Source organism: Gymnoscopelus braueri (genome assembly GCF_963280865.1).
Source record: "Gymnoscopelus braueri genome assembly, chromosome: 18".
NCBI lineage: Eukaryota > Metazoa > Chordata > Actinopteri > Myctophiformes > Myctophidae > Gymnoscopelus > Gymnoscopelus braueri.
Window position 1 is genome coordinate 44,244,952 of NC_137618.1, and position 26,556 is coordinate 44,271,507.

General features: G+C 39.9%; 1 protein-coding gene across 1 annotated transcript in view; it reads right to left on the minus strand.

Annotated features, from left to right (window-relative positions):
* The window catches only part of LOC308073757 (glycophorin-C-like), a 56,221-nt gene extending 33,005 nt beyond the window's left edge, over positions 1 to 23,216 (minus strand). Inside the window, exons 1-2 of the mRNA XM_080412870.1 lie at positions 23,001 to 23,216; positions 14,637 to 14,765 (exon numbers count right to left, since the gene is read on the minus strand). Coding sequence (XP_080268996.1) covers positions 14,637 to 14,715 — 79 coding nt within the window. The 5' untranslated portion in view covers positions 14,716 to 14,765; positions 23,001 to 23,216. The remainder of the gene's footprint in view (positions 1 to 14,636; positions 14,766 to 23,000) is intronic.
* Positions 23,217 to 26,556: the final 3,340 nt, after the last annotated feature.

Below are 26,556 nucleotides of genomic sequence, written 5' to 3' on the forward strand. Positions count from 1 at the left end.
GACAGGCAAAATCCCTCAACAGCGACACCCGCAGGCAAAGATTTATTTTTTCATTGCAGTTGAAAAGGCTTTAGAGATGTGAGAGAAAAACACCTGCAATGGCTCACTGGAGTGGAGTTTTCAGTTAATACTTTTTACACACGTTTTAAGGACCAAAGACTTTTAATGTGTTGTAAAACTGAATGCCATAAAACCTTTAAAGAAAGGGAAAGGTGCCATAAAATGGCATGCTTTGACTGACGAGCTATAACTCAATCAGAGAAGTGCAGGGAGGACTATACCCTCTCGTCTTTGTTCCACCCTGTCGGACAAAATAACAGCAGTAGCGCTATCCAGTACCCTACTAATTGTCCATGAGTCTCCTCTTCTCTTCCCCGCTCTCTCTGTTTTATTCTTTCAGATATGCCAGTATGGATTCGATTTAAATTGGGACAATTTAACTCAAGAACGATTAATTCAACAAAAACCTAAGAAAATGACAATCTAAACTTGAATAAAAACAGAAACAAGTAAAGAAAAATACAAGCACAATTTTGTACAGAAGCTTTTTACAGAGTGTTTTTTTTTACATTGAGGCAATGCTACTTTTACTTAACTACGAGCAGATCGTCAAGCTCCGCGTTGTGAGCTTGTCGGTCAACTATCTTCTACGAAAGCCTTCTCCACAATAACTATGCTGGTGTTTAAGTGTTTAACTAAAAAATCTGAGTATACTTCTTCTTCCATCACTGCTTTCTTCAGTTCACATCTCCCTCCGACATCATTCTTATTGCCATGTTTTTTTTTTTATTGCACAAGTGCAGCATGCATGCATACAGGGCCCCGCGGGGCTGACCCGGTCCGGCCCACAGCAGCGGAGGAGACGCAGGGCCGGAGCAGAGCAGAGCCGGAGCCAGCTTGTTAATGGCTGTGAAATGGTGTGACAGGATCAGATGACTGGCTTCAGGCATCATGGCCGAGGCTGATTGGGGACAGATGGTCGCGGTGTCTCGTGCTTCCCGCTCCGCTCGTTGCCTATAGGGCCTGAGAGCAAAAAGAAAAAAGGGAGGCCTTGTTCTCGTCTTGCACTAACTACAGCGGACATGAGCGTAGAGAGATGCACCGAATTAGAGGGTAAAAGATACAAGCAAACAAACAGGGCTCTTTTACAAACCATGGCAGATTTCACTGGAGGGAATTTTGTTTTGACTTAAGCCCCCCCAGAACGACCCTATCGCCAGAGGAAAACGTAGTCATGACAACGTTTTTGGACCACAAAAACGTTACATTTACGTACGTGTAGGTAGGTTTGTTTCCCTGCCCCCATCCCTGTTTTTTTTTCTACAGGCAGGTCTTCGGTTGAATTTCACCCAACGTTAGTGATAGAGGGTAAAAAGAATTCCCATACTCCCACAATGGTCAGCTGATACAATTAGACTGTGCCTTCACTGGACAAGGCTCAGATGTCCCAGGATTGGGTGGACCATGTGTAACACACACATATATATGGAATTTATTATACCCAACATTAGTGGTGGTGTGACAATATTCAACGTTTGTGTTCTAGGGAAGTAAAGGGGGAGTTGGGCTGTTCGTCTGAGAGAGCCACTCCCTCTGAAACCTAATTATAGTTTTTCAAAGCAATGTTTCTCAACCTAGGTTCCGGGGACCACCAGGGGGTCCTCCAAATGGACCCTTACGGGTCTGTGACTCTGAGTGTACACAAATGGAACCAAATGGACCTTTAGCCGATAGATACTGATCCATTTGGTTCCATTTTGCATACACTTGCAGTTGACATTGAATGTATGTCATTGACATGTCATTGAATTGACATTGTGCTGAACCAAACGATACCGGAACCTCAATCGCCCACTGTAAAATCCTCAGTGCTAATTTTACTCTGAGAGTGTGCACATTTTCACACTCCATTAAGGTTCCATTTGGACCGCTTGTGGGCCCCGAACCGGTTTAGTGTGCGCAGAGTGGCCATCATGGAAAATATCATTACTGCACTGTCGTGTTTTTTTTTCCCGGCGCCGTTATCAACACGCTGTCACCTTATCTCACCCAACAAATCCATTCATCACCTGCTCCCATTGTCAGCGAGCCGCCCAGCCCAGAGGGAACAGAGAGAGCTCAGTGGACAGTTAACTGGCACCCCCCCCCGCCCCCCCACACTCCAATGTTGCCAGATTTTGCACGAGAAATAAGCAACTAGGTCTATGAAAACAAGTCCAAAAATAAGAGACTATAGGCCACATGAGCATCAGATATTTGAAAATATATTTGAAAATAGCAGATCTACAAGCTCACAATATTTGATATCTTTGATATATTTGAAAATATCAGAGGAAACATCTTTACAACACTAATCTGGTACAGGGGTCACCAAAACACTTTTTAGACCAATAACATTCGGTCATTGTGGCGAACGCTTTCGCTGAAAATAGCCTATCAACAAGCTTGGGGAGCACTACTTCCAGCACTGGAGCCCAAGATGTGGTTGTGTTGTTGCTGACTGTGGTGCCAGGGACAGGGGACAGCATGGAGGGGGGGGGGGGAGCTGGCTGGGGGTTGTGGTATAAGGACAGAGAGAGAGAGTGTCTTGCGGTGGTGGCGGTAGTGTGTGTGTGTGTGTGTGTGTGTGTGTGTGTGTGTGTGTGTGTGTGTGTGTGTGTGTGTGTGTGTGTGTGTGTGTGTGTGTGTGTGTGCATGTGAAGCTCTTATCTAAACAGCAGGGACTGGGTAGATGGAGTAGGAAAGGCGGCTCTGCTGCGGGTTGATAGATAAACAGACACCAGACACCATCTTCTTGGCTCCGAGTCCTCTGACTGCACTCTCTCTCCTCCTCCTTAGTCCTCCCTCCTCCCCCGCAGATTTACAAACAACATCTTCTCTCTCCCTCTCTCTCTCTCTCTCTACACATCCTGTTCCAAGAAAACAGGGGTAAAAGGTGGGTTTCCTCTTGCAGTGTGCTCTCTCTCTCTCTCTCCAGCCTCCAGTGGTGAGTGGATTCCCTCAGGGAAGAACAAGATTTTTGTACAGGATCTCCTCACTGGTCAGTAGGAATACATTGAGGACTCTAGCAGGAGCAATCATCCAATGTTTTCGACTATGCATGCTCCTCATGGTACCATAGCACCACAAAAGGCCTTAAAAACAAGGCTCCAGACATCCCAAAATAAACTGGTCAGGCTACTGCTTGGCCTCACACAACTCATCTAACCCCTGCTCACTTTGCTAGACTCGGATGGCTCAGGGTAGAGGACAGAGTACAGCAACTTGCAAAGGGCCTGGTCTACAAGATACACTACACCTCAAACACAAAGACACCCATGTACCTGTCAAACTTCAACAACGTCATTGACGTCATCACAACACCAGAGGGAGCTCCACAAACTCACGTTCAACTCAGATTAGGCTCAAACAAGAGGTTAAATCAATGTGTTCCCCTGCTATGCCACAAACATTTAGAATAAAAGAGCACTTACAGATGGCTGCAATTCAGAACTGGCCCCTGCCAAAAAAATCTAACCTATCACCAGAAATGCATAGTATTGTATATTTGTCTGTCACTAAATGTTTAAATTAATTGAATACACAGGACCCCAATGGAAACAAGCCATAGTGCTTTCTTGACTTCAATCCTTTTAGCATTGTATTTGTATTAAATTGCACTTTGTGCCTTTTTTTGCAAACTGTTAATAAAGTAAGTATTGGTTGAATCAATCAATCAATCAATCAATCAATCAATCAATCAACCAATCAATCAATCAGGTCTGTATACTATTGGCAAATCTTTGCTTCTGGAAATTCTACAGTACAAATGTCTTCTAAATCCTAACAGTTTTCTGAAAAAACGTATGTTGCTATAATATCAGTGGTGCTTAAAACCTTTTTCATGTCAAGGACCTCCCAAAAATATATGTATTTGGCCGCGGACCCCCGATCAGAAAATATTTTTGTTCCAGGGACCCCTAGAAGCAAAGATTTGAGTTGGAAAAAAAAAATGTAGATCTACAAGCTCATAGCGGGGCACGCTATGAGCTTGTATATCTGCTATTTTTGAATAGCCAAAAATAATGGTTATAGCTAACAATCTAAAATGACACAAATAGGTTCCCAGATTGAATGGGTTAAGCAAAGAAATACAAATCTGAGTGCTTCTTCCACGGTCTCTCACACACAGACAAGCTCCTCATCTCTCTGGCATTTCATGACCCTCTATCTGCTCTCCGTCTGTAGTGCAAGTCTCTGATATCTCTCCCTCGCACCCTATCTCTCTGTTTTTCTTCCTCCTCCCCATGTGTCCTGGTCTCACCCCCCTCTCTCTCTCTCCCTCGTATCTACACCTGCCGCAGTGCTTCTTCACACACTTAAAATAAACGAGAAACAAGGAAACGGCGGAAGAGGAGAGAGAGAGAGAGAGAAAGTGTGCATTATGAATGGCCCATTGACCTATTGCAAATTTGGCAAACGTTTTGAAAGATCTACAAGCTCGCGTTGCGACGTGTTGTGAGCTTGTAGATCTGGTCTTTTTGAATAGCCGTAGAATAGCTTGTAGATCTGGTCTTTTTGAATAGCCGTAGAATAGCTTGTAGATCTGGTCTTTTTGAATAGCCGTAGAATAGCTTGTAGATCTGGTCTTTTTGAATAGCCGTAGACTAGCTTGTAAATCTGGTCTTTTTGAATAGCCGTAGAATATACTGTAGTAGGGCTTAAGTGGTTAATGTATTTGTGTAATAATAATAATCTAACTCTAACATACTATAACTACAGTACAATATTTGCCTCTGAGATGTAAGTGGAGCAGAAGTATAAAAGTGTCTTTAAAAACTACCTCAAGATTGTGCTTAATTATGATACTTGAGTAAACGTTCTTAGTTACTTTACACCACAGAGCAAGGGGTGAACGTGAGAGGGAGAGAAAGGTGGCGAGAATGGGTGAAAGAGGGTGTGTGAGAGAGATAGAGAGATAGGGTTGCTTTTTGTGAGGCTTGTTTCTAAACAAGTGTAGTTGTTTATTTGGACTTGTTTCCTAGATGTTGTTTAACCCAGTGGTTCTCAAACATCTTCGTGTCAAGGACCCCCAAACTAATATGTATTTGTCCAACGACCCTAGCCTGGAAACCAGATGAATCTGTCAGTGCAAAAAAAAAAAAAAATAAATATATATATATATATATATATATATATATATATATATATATATATATATATATATATATATATATATATATACCAGATTTGTGCTGTTACTGTAAATGTTTTTCAAAAAAACGATTCAAAATGTTATTTCCAAGATAAAAATAATTAAATAGCAGATCTACAAGCTCACAACACGACGTGGTGTGAGCTTCTAGATCGTCTATTTTCAAATATCCGATGCTCATGTGCGTGCCCTATTATAGTCGTTCGGGGCTTATGTTTTCATGGTTGATTATTTCTCTCGCAGAATCTGGCAACACAGCCAGGCATCACATCATCCCCCCAGACAAGCCAAGGTCAGCACTGTCATCTCATCTCTCTCTCTCTCTCTCTGACACATACTTTCATGCTAGGGGGCGGGGCAGAGTGTGGGTGTTTTGTAAAGAAAGAAAGACGCACGGCAGACGGACGGAGCAAGCGAACGGATATTGATGTTAAGAGAAAATTGAAGCATGGCGGCGGCACGGCGGCCGGTAGGGCTAATGACAAGTGGCCTGTCAGTGTTGTCTACGCCGCAGATATAATGAAACGCTGTAGACTGACAGATAACAGCGCGGCCATTAGCCAAAACCAAGCCAAACAAGGGAGCGCTGCAACACCTGAGTGCCTGTCTGCTTATTATAAGCGACTTTGAGCTTGTTTTTCTGTAAAATAAAGTAAAGTCGCTTGCAAATATTGGTATAGTTAGTTGCGGGTTGCGTTCTTTCTAAAAGCTTGTTTCTAAAGCGTAGTGTTTTCGCCATTTGAATATATTTTGCACCACGGACCCCCCATAGAACCACGCAATTTGTGTTGTTAAAATATTTCACTTTTTTCACTCCCCAAAATGTTTCGAAAATAGCAGAGCTTCAAGCTCACAACACGTCTTGTAGATCTGCTATTCTCAAATAGCTGATGTTAAGTGGCAACACTTTTTGGGGCTTGTTTTCATAGACCTGGCTGCTTGTTTCTCTGCTGTTTCAATTGCCCCACACCTGCATTGAGCAGGTTTTGCTATATTTGGAAGGCTTGTTCCGTTGTTGGAGAGTTAAATAACATAAAATAAAATAAAATAAAATGCAATGAGAAACACAGGCCAGGGCCAGACGGACTAACTAACGTACAAAGAGATATAGGTAGCCAGGTTTGTTTGGCTGAAATACACATTACATTTCACATGCCAAGGAAATATAAACCTGAGACTGGCCGATGACATGAAAACCTAACTACTGTATACTTTCAGATGAAAACCTAACTATACTTTCAGATGAAAACCTAACTATACTTTCAGATGAAAACCTAACTATACTTTCAGATGAAAACCTAACTATACTTTCAGATGAAAACCTAACTATACTTTCAGATGCAAACCCAGGCACATGAACCACTTAATCCCTATTTTATATACAAACGGTGTCACTCATCGCAAATAGCTGATCTTACAAGCTCACAACAGATTCTGAAAACTTTACAAACAATGCAATCACTGTATGTCTATACAGCCAGGTGCGGCAAATGCAAAAGCATATTACTAAAATAACCTTACACATTATAAAACTGACACGCACTTGTGTGAATTTCTGTTCTGGAAATTAATCTTCACAAACTTTAGAATAAGTCATATATATATATATATATATATATATATATATATATATATATAGACACCAGCAGTGCCTACTGTACCTGGCCAACTGCTGAAGCTATTTTTGGATACTGTTCTAATTAGAATTAAAATAACATAGTTTGCTGTCCTTGCATAAGCTACTATATGTGCTGTATTGAGGTTATTATAAAAAGGAACTTGTTTTTAAATCACCAGGAACTTTAATGACACAGATGTAACTGAGGTCCACAGAAAGAAAACTTCACATAATGAACCTCAGTGGTGGAAAGTAACTATGTACAGTACATGTACTCAAGTACTGTACTTAAGTACACATTTGAGGAATCTTTACTTCAGTGGATTATTTCACATTTTCAGTATTTTTACTTCTACTCCACTACATCTCAGAGGCAAATATTGTACCATTTACTCCACTACAATCATTTGAAAACTTTAGTTACTAGTTACTTTGTAGATTTAGATTTTGATTGCAAAACATATTAACCGCTTTAGCCTTATGTATACTTCGGCTATTTTAAAATAGCAGATCTACAAGCTCACGATGAGGATGTTTTATACATTTTGAACACTTGTGAAATGGGACATTCTGCATAATGAGTACTTTTACTTTTGGTACTTTAAGTACATTTTGATGCCAACACTTTTATACTTTTACTCAAGGTAAATTTTGCATACAGGACTTTTTTCTTGGACGTTTTTCTATATTGTGGTATTGATACTTTTACTTAAGTAACATTTTTTCCACCACTTTACTATTCCTGGATGAGCGTCATTGCTCGGCGCAGCGGGCAGCAGCACTTACAGGCACACTGGCAGGTAATTGTTCATTAGAGTTCAAATCAAATTCCCCCATAACCGGGGAGCATCGGCCGTCCAAGTAAATGGCAAACCTGAAGCTTTACTTAATCCATTAAGACCGGGAAGGCATCTGTGTCATTTTAAGATTTATTTGGCTATTAAAAAAATATCAGATCTACAAGCTCATAGCGCGGCTATGAGCTTGTGTATCTGCTATTTTTCGAAAAATCATGACAATTTGTGCAATTATTTGAATATATCATATTTTTTAAAGCGAAGATTTTTTTACTCCAATATTTGCTTCTGGGGGTCCCTGGAACAAAATATTTTGAGATGGGGGTCCTTGACATGGAACAAGTTGGAGCACCAACTGATTTAGAAGACATCTGACTTAGAAGACATTTTTAGATATGTATTTCGCCGCGGACCCCCATCTCAAAATGTTTTGAGATGGGGCATCTCAAAACATGAATCTTTGCTTCTGGGACCCCCAAAAGCAAAGATTTGACTTACAAATGTTTGCTTCAAAACTATATATATTCAAAGATTTGCACACATTTTCACGATTTTTCAAAAATAGCAGATCTACAAGCTCATAGCGCGGCACCGAGTTCCGCGCTATGAGCTTGTAGATCTGCTATTTTCGAATAGCCAACGTATAAAATAATGGTTTAAGTGGTTACACAGATGCGTTCCCGGTTTTAATGGGTTAATCATTACTTCTGCACAACGTAGAGTCTTTGGCCTTCATCTCCTCTATGAGTGCGACAGCCTGCGTCATACAGTACCGGGTCTTTTTATATCGTCGCTGACGGGCAGAAAACTTGTATATTTCAACTTTACTTTCGTAATTTGATGCCCTGCTTCAGTGGTTTTCAAACCTTTTTCATGCCAAGGACCCCTAAATTGATATACATTTGGCGGCGGACCCCCATCTGAAAATGTTTTGTGCCATGGACCCCCAAAAGAGAAAATTTGTGTAAAAAAAAAAGCTAAATTCTACAACATTCTTCAAACACTTTCAATATTTTTCAAAAATGTTCAAAAATAGTAGATGTAAAAGCTCACAGCGTGTCACGAAGTGGCGCATTGTGAGTTTGTATATCTGCTATTTTTGAATAGCCAACGTATACAATATGGATAAAGGGGCAAAAAAGTATTAACACCTTTTGCTGGGGACCCCCTGGAACCCCCCTCAAGGACCACTGGTGGTCCCCTGACCACTGGTTGAGATCCACTGCCCTACTTCATCGTGCTACACAGCGTCACACAAAAGTAGCAAAAAATAGCAGATCCACAAGCTCACAACGGGTCGCATCGTGACACGTTGTGAGCTTGTAGATCTGCTATTTTTGTGACTTTACAAAAAATACATTTGTTGTTTTGTTTTTTATCAATTAATACATAATGACTACATTGGCTTCATTGGAACAGAGGTTCTTTTTTTTTGACATTTCCTGAAAAGTAAAGGTTTTGGACATACAAGGTTTCCACCTGGACGATATACACCATGAACTCAAACCAGACTATTGAGCACAAAACAACTATTTAGGTTTAAAATAAACCCCTCACTTAACAAGTACATTTCAAAGCTACTGTATGCAATTGAATGGACGCTATGATTTTTTTGACAGCCCTTTCTTCCATGTGTTGTAGTATGTTAAAGGTATCATGACATTCATTTTCACTTTTTTTATTTTCAATGTTTTATTTGGGGTTTTATGACCTCAATTACACCCAAAAAACCTGAACTTAGAACATTCAGTGGATTTTCTGTGGTCTGGGGTTTTCTGAATAATTAGGCTGAAAAGTAATCTGAGCTTGGCCCTTCGACAGTGAGGTCACAGTCGATTAATCCCGCCCACTCTGCTCCTCGCCCCTCCCCTCCCATATCCTTTCCTTTGGGGGGGGGCGGAGCAGAGGCGATGATTGACAGGCAAAATCCCTCACCAGCGACACCCGCAGGCAAAGATTTCTTTTTTCATTGCAGTTGAAAAGGCTTTAGAAATGTGAGAGAAAAACACCTGCCATGGATCACTGGAATGGAATTTTCACTTAAAACTTTTTGTACACTTTTGAAGGACCAGGACAAAGACTTTGAATGTGGTGTAAAAGTGAATGTCATTAAACCTTTAACCCATTTAGACCGGGAACGCATCTGTGTCATTTTTAGATTTATTTGGCTTTTCAAAAATAGCAGATCTACAAGCTCATAGCGCGGCACCGAGAATGAGCTTGTAGATCTGCTACTTTTAAAAAATTGTGACAATTTGAGCAAATCTTTGAATATATATATTTTTTAAAGCGAACATTTGTAACTCAAATATTTGCTTCTGGGGGGTCCCTGGAAGGAAACATTTTGAGATGGGGGTCAGCGGCCAAACACATATCTATAAATGTTCTAAATCCGATCAGTATGTTGCTTTATCAGTGGTACTCCAACTTGTCCATGTCAAGGACCCCCAAAATTATATGTATTTGGCCACGGAACCCCCCATCTCAAAATATGCTGTTCCAGGGACCCCCAAAAGCACAGATCGGAGTTAAAAATGTTCGGTTTAACCCATTGAGACCTGAAGCCGATTCTACATGTCTCCTAAATCTCAACAGTATTCTGAAAAACGTATGTTTCTATATCAGTGGTGCTCAATCTTTTTCATGTCAAGGACCCCCCAAATTATATGTATTTGGCCGCGGACCCCCATCAAAATATTTTGTTCCAGGGACCCCCAGAAGCAAAGATTTGAGTTAAAAATGTTCGCTTGAAAAATATATATATTCAAAGATTTGCACACATTTTCACGATTTTTCAAAAATAGCAGATCTACAAGCTCGTAGCGCGGCACTCGGTGCCGCGCTATGAGCTTGTAGATCTGCTATTTTTGAATAGCCAAAGTATAAAATAATGCTTTTTAGCTCAAATCAAAAAATGACACAGTTCCAGGTCTTAAAGGGTTAAAACACGATTTTCGCGCTATGAGCTGAGCTTGTATATCTGCTATTTTTTGAATAGCCAAATAAATCTTAAAATGACAAGTATGCGTGCCCCGGTCTAAATGAACGTGGGCTTTGACCCATTATGAGAGAGACAGAGTGAGGGCCCAACACATTTTGATGAAAGCGCCACTAATCCTTTTTTTCAAGCTCATGTGCTTTACAAGATGACGTAATTTTCCGCTCAGCGGAAGAAGAAAACAAAATGCAATTATGGTCCTTTTCTTGTTGTCTCTTGCAGAAAATAGAGGTTAAAAATAAATCAAGGGGAAAGCGTGTATATACATTCTGCATGGCTCTGTACAGATGAATGGATTGATAAAGGGGCCGTCGTTATGCCATTATCTTCAAAGGCACGGCAAGCAGAGAAAAGGGATGTCAAGGAAATAAGATCAATGCAGTCTGCTATGGGGATCGGCGTGGATTAGATCAAGTTCACGTTTCGGTTCTTCCAGACAGCTTACATCCTGACTCTGTCTAACCCGATGACTTTCAACCGGCCCGGATCGTTTTTGACAAGATCACGTGCAAAAATAATATGTCTGTTTTTGACTACGAAGGGTAAGGGTCAATACGTGCTCATTCCGACGTCCCAAAAAACCTGCCGTTCTGAACGGGCTTTCAGAACAAGTTGGAATAGTCATGCAGGACATCTGGGGGCGTGCTGGAGTTCTGGGAAAAAAGTTCTAGATCACGTCGCGTTTCGGTTTGTCCAGACAGCTTACATCCTGACTCTCGTCTACAGGTTTTATAAATAAAGAGCTTGTGACTAAAATAACTACATTGGAGAAAATATTATTTGTTCCACTTCCTGAAAAATAGTGGTTTTGGAGTGCTGTTTTTCACTGAGAGTTGTTACCATTAGGGTGTTGGCCCCATGATGAGCCAACTATGAGCAGAACGGATGAAGCCAATGATGTAGTCCATGAACTTTTAACTAACTATGAGCAGAACGGATGAAGCCAATGATGTAGTCCATGAACTTTGAACATGTGGATTTCACATGCTGTTAAATCAGGAACAGATCCAACAGCAATCCAGGCGCAATTCTGTCACTTGGCTGACACCCCCCCTGCTATCAAGTCCAAGGTCCAGGCTCCGAAGAGGTTTGATAACATCCAGTTGAGTTTACTTGAGTAAAAGTACAAAAGTATTGGCATCAGAATACTTACAGTATCAATGTAAAAAAAAACACTCAACAATTATTTTTGTAAACGTTTTTGAAATAGGCAATCTACAAGCTCACAACGCATCACATCTATTTTCGAATGGACAAAGTATAAAAATTGGCCTCCAATTGAACTTAAAGATGGAGTGCCATGATATTTTTCAACCCTAAAACCTGATCATAAGGTATCATTATTATGTAAGGATTTTTTTCAACAAAAAAAAAGTGTACAGTAAGTGTTAAAATGTTGTTTTTATGTAGACACACCCACCAGTGCATTAAGTATACCTGGTTCTCACCTTAGCACCTCCTCCACCACCTTAGCACCACCCACCTGTCCTAGTCCCTCCTCCTCCTCATGCCCACACCTGTTGTGTTATGATAATGAGGGGGAGGGTGTGGGCTTTGTGATGTCACTAAAGCGCTGTTTCTCTATTGGCACGTTTGACCCTCAAGGTTTCAGCCTCCAGGAAGAAACTCCAAATAGTCAGAGAAGACATAAAACACCATAAAAACACCACCGGGGGGCTTAATGAAGTTCTATCAACCTCATAGACACATGAAAAACTGAAAAAGTGCAAAAACATGGCACCACCTCTTTAAAGCTGTAACTTTCCTCTGCTACCCCGGGTTCAAACCTGGTTTCCTGCGCAAGCGCTGACATTTTCACCATTGAGCTAATAGAGCCTGCCTGCTTGCTCAGGGGATAAATTGAATCTTGACCATCAGGACAAAATTCGTGTCAGCTCCTGTGTCTAGGTGAGACATGACCTTTGACATGATCTAAATGTCTCAATAGAATGTCTCAAAATACAACCACCCCAATTGTATAAGTTATATTGTATCAACATACTCTACCATACAGAGTGGACAAAATGACATTTCATTCATTAAAAGAAAGTTGCATAGTGCCACTTTAAGAACAGTACTTGAGTAAATGTACTTTACTACTGTTTGCACTCTCTAACACATACAATGCAAAGCATACCATGTCTTGTCTTAAAGAAAAAAGGGGGGAAAAAGTGATTTGTGAGTCTCTCTAGGACGTGTTGTGCGGAGACACAAACATACTGTATCTATATTTTTATTTTTTTCTTCTCGCTTTTGCTTCTTTTTTTTGGGTTAGTGCAATTAGGGGGGCTTGGGAGTCTATTTCCAACAACTCAAACAGAGGTGACGTCTCATTTCGCAGCCGGCAGTAAAGTGCCTCCGTCTCCTGTGCCTTTTTTTGTTCACTTGTATTCGCTTCAACTTCCTGTGACAATCCCAGCTTCTCTTTATTTAATCCATTAAGGCCGGGAACGCATCCGTGTACATTTTTTGATTCCTTTGATTCCTTTGGCTATTCAAAAATAGCAGATACAAGCTCGGCGCTCATAGCGTGGCACCAAGTGCCACGCTATGAGCGCCGAGTGCCACGCTATGAGCCATAGCGCGGCACCGAGTGCCACGCTACGAGCTTGTAGATCTGCAATTTTTTGAAAAATCTTGTACATTTTTGCAAATCTTTGAATATATATATTTTTAAGCGAACATATGTAACTCAAATCTTTGCTTCTGGGGGGTCCCTGGAACAACATATTTTGAGATGGAGGGGGTCCGCGGCCAAATACATATATATAAAATGTTTTCTAAATCCTAACAGTATGCTGCTATATCAGTGGTGCTCCAACTTTTCCATGTCAAGCACGCCCAGAATTATATGTATATTTGGCCGCACCCATCTAAAAATGTTGTTCCAGGGACTCCCCGGAAGCAAAAATAGCAGATCTACAAGCTCATACATAGCGCGTATATCTGCTACTTTTGAAAAGCCAAAGAAATCTTAAAATGACACAGATGCGTTCCCGGATTGAAAGGGTTAAATGAACAGCAGTGTAGTGCACCCCGCCCCAGGAGAAGTCACACAGCAGCGCTACAGAAAAGCACACTCCTGCTGTCACCGGGTGTGTGTTATTTTTTTTTGCCAGGGAAAAAATGCAAATGTATGTCGTCGCTTGGCCACTCAATGGCTCCCCATTCACAAGCCAGCCACAGGAAAAGAATGACAGAAAAATAAATAAATAAATACAGACAACCATATAATGCAGCCAGAGCTAGACTGCTGAGTAAAAAAAGAAAGAAAGAAAGGTGGTGATCTGGGATGAGACTGCTTGCTGTTCATTTCCCCCTGTCTGAGGACTCAGGATCCCATAGACACTTTTAACCTGGACGACCCCTACTTTTCGGGCATGTTTTATATCGCGCTATCGGGGCAGAAACCTCCTATCTACAACTTTCTGTGTTATTTCGTGAATTAACGCCCTACTTGATCACACTACAGCGCCACACAAAACCATCAAAAGCACCAGATCTGCAAGATCTAAACGCTTTTTGAGCTTGTAGATCTGCTATTTTTGCCGTTTTTGAATTTTAATCCTGAAAAGTAAAATTTTTGGACATATGAGGTTTTCACCCGACAGACGATATGAGACATTTTTCAAACCATTTTCAAAATATGCAAGAAATAGCCTACAAGCTGACATTTATAGATGTATAGTTATAGTGCTTGGTATTGACAGCCATTCATTAGCTTTGACAGAAGGTGACGTAAAGTTCTCTGTGTTGCGGACGGTACCAGGGGGTCCCCAGCTAAAGTAGTTACAGTGTAATACAGCGTCAAAATCTTTTTAACCACTTCATCCATTACATGTTTGTTATTAAAAAATAGCAGATATACAAGCTGACAGAGTGTGTATCTTTTTTGAAAAATCTTGAAAGTGTATAATTTTGCATTTTTTCCCTGGCAAAAAAAAAAAAAAAGATTTGAGTAACATCCACTGCTATAGTGTGTGGTGTTGAGATGGGTTGGTGGCGGGTTGGGAGGATGACAGTACTCACTGGTCGGCGTTGGCTGTTTGGGGGCTTCCGTTCCCGTCTGGGTCTGGCCTAGGAGCGACGAAACCGAAGAGATCTCCATGCCAATCACCAGTCTACCAGAACGTCCAGGGAGGAGATTGAGGGGGACAGCTGGGGAGAGAGAGAGAGAGAAAGAGAGAGAGACACAGAGTTAACACATTAAGACCTGTGAGGCCGATTCTACAAAATGTATTCTAAATCCTAACAGTTTTCTGAAAAAACTTATACTGCTATATATCAGCGGTGCTCAAACTTTTTCATATCAAGGACATAAATGATATGTATTTTTTCAGCCGACCCCATCTGAAATCATTTTGTTCCAGGGACCCCCCAGAAGCAAAGATTTGAGTAAAACATTTTCACTTTAATATTCTAAAGTCTTTGCAAAAATTTTCACCATGAAAAAACAAAAAAACAATAGCAGATCTACAAGCTCATAATGCCACACGAAGTCCTGCGCTTGTATATTTGCACATTTTAATACTGTAGCAAAGCTAGGTATAAAATGACACAGATGCTTTTTCCCGGATTGATAAGGGTTAAGGGATTTCCTAGAGGAGGTGTTGGAAAGCTCTCTGGTTACACGTTTGTGTGGGAAAGGAAATGACAGGATAGGGCCGTTTAAACATCGCTTAATTCCCCCTTCACTCACTTCACTGGACACAATAGACTACATTAGAACTAAGCTCTGCAGAGCCACATATACAGAGTGTTCATTTAACTCTGAAAGTCTACAAAAACTCTGTCCAAAGTATTTTTTTTCCCAGTGTACTTGGGTTGTTAAGTTGACCATTATGTTCAAATAAACTATGGTTCTACAGCTTATGTCTGTACGACCGTGATAATACTTAACTTGAAATGAAGTCGGAAAAGTTTGAAAAATGTTAAAGGTTAAAAGAAGCTTTTTGGAAAATGTGAAGGAGTAGGCTAATTTGCCTTTTCAATTTTACAATTATTGTACTTTTCATGCTGTAAGAAGAGTAAAATTACAGTACAAGCGAATTATTACGCCCCCCCCACCCCGCCCCAACCCCCTCATGTTTTAATGATTTAATTGAAATTATTATGATTGTATGCGTACTGTATGCATGAAGGACAGACAAAGCCATTCTAAGCCTGATGGTGACTTCTTCACACCAGTGATTCATACATGTGTTCATGCAAAGGACCCACAAATGAATTTGGCATCTGAACATATTTTGGGCCAGGGTATATCCCCAAGTTGTGTAGTTAATAGTTTTTTGTTTTTCTTATATCCACATTTTTCAAAGACTTTTCCAAAGAGCATGTAGATCTGCTATTTTAGCCACGGCCCTCAGAACATCTATGAATGCTGGGGGTTCAAGTGGTTAAATACAGTATTTGAGTTATGTAATCAGTTACTTTCCCCACCAGAGTCTGTTAGTATCTCGTCTCTGTCGGGTGGAGACCTCATATGTCCAAAAACTTTTCAGGATACAAATTCAAAAACAGCAAAAGTAGCAGATCTACAAGCCTGGGCATTAAAAACAGAAAAAAACACAAAGCGTTAGAATATGGAGATAAGAGGTTTCTTTTCTGCCCGACAGCAACGGTCCGTTGCAGGCTGACCCAACAGCTTTCCCACAAACGGAGGAAGTGGGGCTTTGAGGAAAGGCAGGGGGCTGTCTTATCAGGGTCAAACCGTTAGATATGGAGTGTGCATGGGGGAGCTGAACACAATCACACTCTCACCAAACTCTGCTCACAGCCAGGCCCAGCACGGCCTGCTTCTGGAACTAATGTTAGGCCTGTCACAATTAATACTGTACATAATGGCCTAATCGCAAGTATTTTATATAATCGATAATCATTTTGAATTATTGCATTTTGCGTATCATACATGTACATCAAAAAAAATGTGCGGCTTACAAACGCATCGCATCTCAACGATATTAGTCATTATCGTCTCTGGCGGGTGGAAACCACAGTTTTGGACATATGTCCAAAACTGTTACTTTTCACGATTCAAATTCAAAAATAGCTAAAGCTTGTGGATCTGCTACTTTTGTGTGACGCTGTGGTATGATCAAGTAGGGCGTTAATTTACAAAACAACACAACAAGTTAAGTGGACAACAATTACTTAAATAATGAATCATTATTTGTGTGACAATAGAGCACCGAAGTCTGCCGTAATTTACACATCCTACCTGGTTCGCGGTTTTCCAGCCCCGTTCTGAATTCCCATAGACGTCTTTAATATCAAATGTCAAATAAGAACTGTGTTCCAAAAATAAACAAATGATCCCGGCGGTTTTACTCTTATGGACATGAAGCATCAACTGACGGTGAGAAAACGATAATGTTACTTCCGCCGAATTAGTTACATTTTCGCCAGAAACAGACTGTATCAAATATAAGTGACTGACTATCATAAACGATACAGAACCTCCTCCCTGACAATATCGCCGGGACAGTTTGTTTATTTTTGGACCACAATTCTTATATGAGACGATTCTAAGATGACCCAATGTTATTCTCCATAGAGAAATTACTTTACGAACCAGGGGATGAACGAGTGACGTCAGGACTTCTGTACTCTATTAATCATCACGTATAAAATGTCATGATTGTGACAGCACTAACTACTGTAGCTGTTGTTGACGTTTTTATCATTCAGTCAGTAGACTACCTCTTATAGCACAAAAAGGTTTTTTGTTGGCACGGCATGGCATCTAGAACAGGGTTTGTGTCTGTAATTAAACATTGTTTTATCACTATACTTGTAATTTTATGTTGCCAGATTGTGTCTACACTTCAGTATTGTGCTCACAGACTGTAGCTGAATCAACAACTTGGTTACATTACAGCTTGTGGAGCCTGATAAAGGAATGCCTAAGTGAGGCGTTAATTGAGCCAGTGGTTCTCAAACATCTTAATTCCAAGAACCCACACAACTCTGAGAGTGTACAAATAGAACCAAATGGACCGGTAGGGCACGGGTCTTCAACAGGGGGTCCGGGACCCCTAGGGGGTCCTCAAAGCTCCTACAGGGTGTCTGTGTCTTTGTGCGATAGGATTTCTTTATTAACCACTTGAACCCTATTATCCCTATTCTGAAGAGAACTAGCTGAAGCCGAAAATAGCCGATCTACAAGCTCACAACGCCTCGCAGCGTTGTGAGCTATTTTCGGCACAGAGGTTTGGTCTTGGTCTATGAAAAATGTATACAGTATGTAGTGAGGGGTCCCTGCTTCATCTCTCTATCCGCTAGCGGCTAGGGGGTCCTTGGGGTGAAAAACGTTGAAGACCCCTGCCGCAAGGGATCAGCCCAACAGCGCCGGGGTTTAGCTGTTTACGGTCGAACAGACGGACGGGCGGACGGATCGACGGGCGGGCGGACGGAAACATTGTCTCAACTCTCCGGCCATCGGCCAGCCGGCCTGGTGGAGGCAAAAGCAATCAATAGTTGCAGCCCTACTGAACAGTACATAGTGTAGCGTGCAGCTTCTTTCACCTTCTTGCACACAGCAGCATAAATAAATCGATAACTAAAGACTGGAAAAGGCCACGCCTTATTAGACTTTTTCATCCGTGGAACACATGCTGTTGTCATTTGTGCTGCGTGTCAAGATTTAAACGTTTGTCCATTTGTCTTTTAACACCTTACATTTTGAAGGATTTCATCACTGTCGGCAGAAACCTATATCTCCATATGATTGCTATCGGGCAGAAACCTCTCATCTCATTAATTTTGTTGTGTTTTTTTGTAAATTAACAACCTACTTGATCATACCACAGCGTCACAAAAGTAGACGATTTTCAAGCTCAAAGTGTGGCGCAAAGATCTGCTACTTTTGAATTTGAATCCTGAAAACAGTAGAGACGATGTATTCATTCATTGATGTACTACTACAGTATAGAACTTCTGTCATGCTGAGGTCTTCAGCTGTACCGTGACTGACTGACAAGGCTTTGTCATCACACAATGAACAATATGGTTGTTGTCGGGCAGAAACCTTGTATCTCCATATATATTTTTCTTACTTAAATTTTTATCCCACGATTTTGTAACCCCTATTTTTTACACCCAGTGCCAATTGTCTATGTAATCCTGGGCACTACCTTCCCTCTGCCAACCTAGGGAGGCCAGGGCCGAGCTCATGCCTCCTTCAATGCATGAGAGCCAACTGACCTTCTTGTCACCTGACAGGGGAGAGTTTTCCTGGTTGGACGTAGCGCGTGGAAGGAACACGTTATTCCAACCAGTTCCTTTCCCCTCCATCAGACGCCCCGGCTGACCAGGGGGAGGCAGTATAGTGACCAGGATTACTGCATGTTTTTGTGAGGGTACCTACCCTAGGAGACACGGGGAGAACATGCAAACTCCACACATCTCCATATCTCCATATTTCAACGTTTTGTGTCTTTTGTATCAATGCCCAACTTCATCATACTACAGTGTCACATAAAACAACAAAAAATAACCTATCTAAAAGCTCAACGCGTCACGAAGAGCCGCATTGTGAGCTTGTAAATCGGTTAAGTGAAAGTGGTCAAGTGTGTCTGTGGGTTTCATAGGATATTGAACCAATGACAAGCATTAACAAGAGCGTGTGAGTGAATCATATAACTACATCCATTGGAACACAGGTTCCTTTTTCCATGAAAAAGTAACCGCTTTTTGGCAGCTGACAGCCACAACAATTACGGTGCCATTATGACCTCATTCTTTGTTATGATGTATTTGAGCTGAACCAGCAGTCAGTATGAAGCTAGGCCTGTCACAAGGACCTGTCATAATCGCCTAATCGCAATTATTTGAGATAAAAGCTATATTTTAAAATCGTCATATTCGTTTCCATGTTGAAACATTTTCATTATTTTTCCAAAAATAGCTGATCTACAAGCTTACAACACGTGACACATTGTAAGTTTGTAGATCAGCTATATCCCCTATTTAAAAAAAATATAAGCATAAAATGTTAAAGTTTTCATTTCTTTATATATTTCAGTTATTCGTCATATATGTTCTGTGCAATTTTGACTAAAAGACTAAAAGGCCAATCAGAAATTTAATTTGTATTTAAATGTTCCAATGTTCAATGCCAAAGACACAATTACATTGTTAATCGTAACTTAAATGTTATACTTGTGACAGCCGAAGCTTGTTATGTTGTTGATGGCTGATCATTTCACTGGAGTCAGTATGAAGCTTATCATGTTATGGATAGCTGATCATTTCACTGGAGTCAGTATGAAGCTTATCATGTTGTTGATGTCTGATCATTTCACTGGAGTCAGTATGAAGCTTATCATGCTGTTGATGTCTGATCATTTCACTGGAGTCAGTATGAAGCTTATCATGTTGTGGATGGCTGATCATTTCACTGGAGTTTCAGGCATCCCAGTCATGCTGGCGTACGAGCCACAGTCAGTGGTGGAAAGTAACTAAGCACATTTACTCAAGTAGTAAGTATACTGTTACTTTAGTACAATTTTGAGGTACTTCACTTGAGTATTTAAATGTTTTTATAATTATACTTCTACTCCACTACATCTAGCAAATACTGTACGTTTTACTCACTTTTCACTCTTAGATTACAAATACATTAAACACTTAAAGGGATACTTCACTTTCACATAAAATAAACATTAAAAATAAATATTAAAAAAAAATGAAAGAAGTTATGGCAAAATAAAGGCCCCCTCACACATTAGTAGGACACTCTAATGCGTGAGGGGGCCGTGATTTTTCCATTACTTTTTTCATTTATTTTTACTATATTTTTTAAATGTTTATTTTATGTGAAAGTGAAGTATCCCTTTAAGCCCTCTTTTATACTTCGGCTATTTTATACTTCGGCTATTCGTAGTGTGCTTGTAGATCTGCTATTTTTGAAAAAAAAATCGTTTGTGCAAATCTTTGAATATATTAATTTTTTTAAAGCAAACATTTGTAACTCAAATATTTGCTTCTGGGGATTCTACAAAATTTCTTCTAAATCATAACAGTTTTTTTAAAATACATATCTGGCCATGGACCCCCATCTCAAAATATTTTGTTCCAGGGACCCCCAGAAGTTGTAACAGACTTAAAAATGTTCGCTTAAAAAAACATATTAAAAGATTTGCACAAATTTTCCATGATTTTTCAAAAAAATAGCAGATCTACAAGCTCATAGCACGGCACTCGGTGCCGTGCTATGAGCTTGTATATCTGCTATTTTTTTATAGCCCAAAGAAACCTAAAAATGACACACAGATGCGTTCCCGGTCTTAATGGGTAAAGTATATTTTGATGCAAGTAAAAATGTTTAAAACTTTGAATACAGGCCTTTTACTTGCAACTGAGTATTTCTAGATTGTGGTAAAAAAAAGAAAAGAAAAACAACTTCCACCACTGGCCACAGTAATGCTGTATAAAGTGCCACAGTAATGCTGTATAAAGTGCCACAGTAATGCTGTATAAAGTGCCACAGCCACAAACTGCTAAATCCTAAACGTTCTCACTCATTGGTTGCATGTCTACATGTGAGGTCCTAGGAATCTGGAACAAAGCCTTTCACTGGGCAGATGTCCTTCACAGACGTACAGTTGTGGAGCACATACGTACTTTTATTCAAGTACTGTACTTGTCTTGAGCAGTGGTGTAAAGTTACTACGTACATTTAATCAAGTACTGTACTTAAGTACAATTTTACATCAACACATTTTTCAGAAACCTATTAGGATTTAGAAGACATTTGTAGATTGAATGGGTTAAGTGGTTAATAATGCGAGGCAGCATACTGCTCCATATGGTTAACAAAGCTCACTGTGTGCTCATATCACAGCGGAAAGGCATGTGATATGTGATCATCAGTCAAATAGCATTGGATTGGCCTGGCTCTCTGTGCAGTGGTGGTGGACACTGTACTCAACCCTCAACCCCAAGTACTCGAGTCAAAGTATCCTGGTCAAATGTTGCACATCACCACTGGATTTGTCAGAGATTTGGAATTGCCTTGTTCTCTATGTGTCAGTGGTTCACAAAAGTGAGGTCCAAGGACCCTCAGGGTTCATTTTAGGGGGTCCCAAATAGAGCCTGTAACTCTGACTGTGTACAGATGCCAGGTCTGTAACTCTTATAGATTCATTGAATACGTTATTAACGGTTTGCAAAAAATAGTACAGTGTGGTACAGTTATACCATAATGCTAAAAGGATAACACAAAACAACTATGAGGGGTTGTTTCCATTGTGGTCCTATGTATTCAATTCATCAAGACATACAATCCTATACAAGAGATCATCAATACTAGGAGCGATAAAAGTATTCTGGTTCAGTCCATTTTGGTTCCATTTGTACACTCTCAGAGTTATGGGGGGGTTCTTGAAATTAAAAATAAAAGTTAAAGAACCACTGCTCTGTATGTGATGATATGGTAACAACAAACCTAGATCCGGGGGTCGCTGAAAACCCATATTTTGTCAAGACTGTCTGCAGTGGTGGAAAGTAACTAATAACATTTACTCAAGTACTGTACTTAAGTACAATTTTGAGATATCTATACTTTACTTGAGTATTTCCAATTTTCAATACTTTTACTTCTACTCCACTACATCTCAGAGGCAAATATTGTACTTTTACTCCACTACAATTATTTGAACTTAATTTATTACTTTTCAGATATAAATTATGATATTATGAAACATACATTAACCACTTTAGCCCTATTTTATACCTAGGCTATTTGAAAATAGCCGATCTACAAGCTCACAACGCGACGCGTTGTGAGCTTGTAGATCTACTATTTTCAAACATTTTGTAGATCTACTATTTTGTAGATCTACTATTTTCAAACATTTTAGTACTTCTACTTTTGGTACTTTAAGTATAGTTTGATGCCAATACTTTTGTACTTTTACTCAAGTAACATTTCAAACACAGGCCTTTTTACTTGTAACAGAGTATTTTTGTATATGTGGTATTGCTACTTTTACTTAAGTAAGATATCTGAGTACTTCTTCCACCACTGACTATCTGAGAAAATAAACCCATGCTGCTGAAACATTTCCTGCCCCCATGCCACGGCCAGCCAATAAACAATACCACCGCAGTGCCAGAGAGAAGAGAGAGTAGAGGTTTATAAAAAGCCTCTAGTATGGGGGTGTGTGTGGGGGGGGGGCGGCATGCATGCAACCCCTTACAGTGGAGGCATTGACAAGCGGTTTCATTCCTCGCCACACCACACCGGTTATTATTATTACTACTACTGCGTTTAAAAAACACCCCAGTCCAAAAAAAAAATCACTCTGGCTTTTGAACCGCCACACTAACACACTGCTGGCTGCACATACAGATAACACACTTGAGCCTTTACAAAAAGGAGCAAAAACTCACCAAACAAGGGCTCCAAAAAGCTGCACCAGACAGCAACAAGTTTCCCTCTTTCTGCACTCTCTCTCTCTCCCTCCCTCTCTCTCTTTCTCTCTCTCTCACTCTCTCTGCAAAGCAAATGATATTTGACTCTGGGGCTGGGGGGGCTTGCCTCGCTCGTTGCAAGCTGATCTCCGGTCAAATGGAGTCAGTCACTCAACTCACAGTCCAGTTGGTTAATCGTGTGTGTGTGTGTGTGTGTGTGTGTGTGTGTGTGTGTGTGTGTGTGTGTGTGTGTGTGTGTGTGTGTGTGTGTGCGTGCTTTTTTTTGTGGTAAACATGCTGTCATTATAAGGCGAGTCCACATGTGAGTTATTATTCCCCCCCCCCCCCTTCCTCTCTGAAGATGTCATTCTTCATCTCTACCAATGGCTGCAGATCTAGGTCCCACCCATCAGCACCGTGCAAATACTCCACAGCTGTTGTGTTGTGTGGGCCGGGCTTCCATTCCTACCCCTAGAGAGAGAGCTGAGCTCATGAGGAGGAGTGGACCACTAGTTGCCAGAGTTTGCGAGAGAAGTAAGCAACTAAGGGTCTATGAAAACAAGTCCAAAAGAAGAGAGTGTACAGGCTAGTGGTGGTTATGGCTATGCATCCCATGTCTATGATGCATTATAAACATACATTACTTAAGTTAATAATGTATTATAATCTGCTTATAACACTGTATAATTATAGTTATAATAACTCATTAATGCTCATAATGCTTTATAACAATAATCATAACACAGTATAAAGCATTCTATAATGAATTATAAGGTCAACTATTATAATTGTCTCTTTAATCTTTTAAAGCAACACATGACCACTTATAGTGACTTATGACAGTATAGTGTGATTTCACTGTGATTACAATGCATTATAAGGTGATTATAAAGCATTATACCATGATTATAATGTCTTAAAACTATGAGAATTAACATGGATTGCATAGAAAGGGTCATTATAAAATGGTTTATAATATATTATGATTGCATTATACTTATGATTACTTAGAACTGTAATAATACAGTGTTATATGCATATCACAATGGATTTATACTTTACATTATAAGTCATTATAGAATGCTTTATAATGAGTTATGATTATTGTTATAAAGCATTAAGAATATGTATGAGTTCTTATAACTATAATTATACAGTGTTATAAGCATATTATAATGCATTATAGACATGTTATGCATAGCAAGTGCTACGGTTTGAGAACCACTGGTTTAAACAACATTAGGAAACAACTACACCTTAGAAACAAGCCGAAAATAACTGCAATACGTAAACTACCAATATTTACAAGCAACATTACAGGAAAAAAAAGCCCAAAGTCGCTTATAATAACCAGACACGGCAACACTGGAGTGGACAGGGAAGCAGGGGACAGAACTAAGTACATTTACCCAAGTACTGTACTTAAGTACAGTTTTGAGGTACTTTTACTTTACGTGTGTTTCCATTTTTAAACTTCTACTCCACTGTATCTCAGAGGCAAATAGTGTTTTTTAACGCCACTACAATTATTTTACAACTTCAGTTACAAGTTACTTTAGCAGCTTTAGTTTATTATTAAGACACGTCACATGCATTAACCAATTAAGCCATACATTTATACTTCGGCTCTTTGAAAATAGCCGATCTACACGCTCACAACACATCACATCACATTGTGAGCTTGCAGATCTGCTATGTTTGAAAGACTTTTAGAAAACTTGTGAAATGGGACATTCTGCTAAGAAATGAGTACTTTTACTTTTGGAACTTAAGTATATTTTCATGCCAATACATGTGGTACTTTTTACTCACGTAAATTTTGGAATACAGGACTTTTTACTTTTTCTACATCTTGGCTTTGCTACTTTTATGCAAGTAAAAAAGCAAGACAAATAAAGAAATCAGAGTATTTGTTCGGTTCCTCCACTGAGGAGCAGAGAGAGTGGGCGTGGGGTTAACACACAGGGGTGGATGAAGTACTCACATGTTTTACTTAAGTAAAAGTATCAATACCAAGTGTGGAAATACTCTGTTACAAGAAAAATTAAATTTTTCGCATATTGCCGGATATTTCACGACTTTCCGCATATTTTGCAACTTCCCGCAATTTCACCGCATAAAATTGCTAAAAATCCCGCATATTTCATCGCAAAATCAAGTATTTTAGCCCGCATAATCAAGGATTTTTGCCCGCGTTTTTCTGGAGGGTCTACTAGGTTACTTTCTACCATTGGGCAAATTGCTACTTTTACTCAAGTAAAAAGAAAGAAATCAGAGTAGTTGTTCCTCCACTGAGGAGCAGAGAGAGTGGGCGTGGCGGGTAACTCAACCCTCCGGCCAGAATTGAGTTTGTCAGAGAGCAGAGACCACAGCTGTTTGGCAGGTGAAGGGAGAAGAGGGTGCGGAGGCAGGGAATGATTCAATTATCAGAGTTAGGGCCTTGACACACAGTGGTGGAAAGTAGCTGAGTACATGTACTCAAGTACTGTACTTGAGTACAATATAGGTATTTGTACTTTACTTGAGTATTTCCAATTTCCAATACTTTTACTTCTACTCCACTACTATCTCAGAGGCAAATATTGTACTTTTACTCCACTACAAGTATTTGAAAACTTTAGTTACTAGTTACTTTTCAGATATAAATTATTACATTATGAAACATACATTAACCACTTTAGCTCTATTTTATACCTAGGCTATTTGAAAATATAATTTCAAATTTTAGTACTTTTACTTTTGGTACTTTAAGTACATTTTGATGCCAATACTTTAGTACTTTTACTCAAGTCAGTTTTGAATTCTGGACTTTTACTTGTAACAGAGTATTTCTATATAGTATTGGTACTTTTACTTAAGTAAAGAATTTGAGTACTTTTTCCACCACTGCTTGACACAGGCTCAGTGGAATGGTCACTAAAGAACTGTTCAATGATCTGCTTCAGAACCTGCAAGAACATAATCGTCTCCATCGGCCAGAAACCTCTTATCTCCATATTCCAACATTTTTATTAGAATTATATGTATTTGGCCACGGACCCCCATCTCAAAATATCTTGTTCCAGGGACCCCCCAGAAGCAAAGACTTGAGTTAAAAATGTTCGCTTTAAAAATATATATATTCAAAGATTTGCACACATTTTCATGATTTAAAAAAAAAAGATCTACAAGCTCATAGCGCAGCACTCGGTGCCGCGTTATGAGCTTGTATATCTGCTATTTTTTAATAGCCCAATGTGTAAAATAATGCTTTTTAGGTCAAATCAAAAAATGACACAGACGCTTCTCCCGGTTCTTAAAGGGTTAACTCAAAAGCATGGTAACCGGAACGCTCGCCCCAAAACACACTCGCCCCCATATTTTCCGCGGGCCGCTCGCCCCCAGCGGTTCTTGTATTCTTGTATTTGTTTTACTGAGGTTAAGGTTAGGAATAAGGTTAGGTTTAGGCATAGTTTTACTGAGGCTAAGTTTAGGAATAAGGTTAGTTTTAGGCATAGTTTTACTGAGGTTAAGTTTAGGAATAAGGATAGGTTTA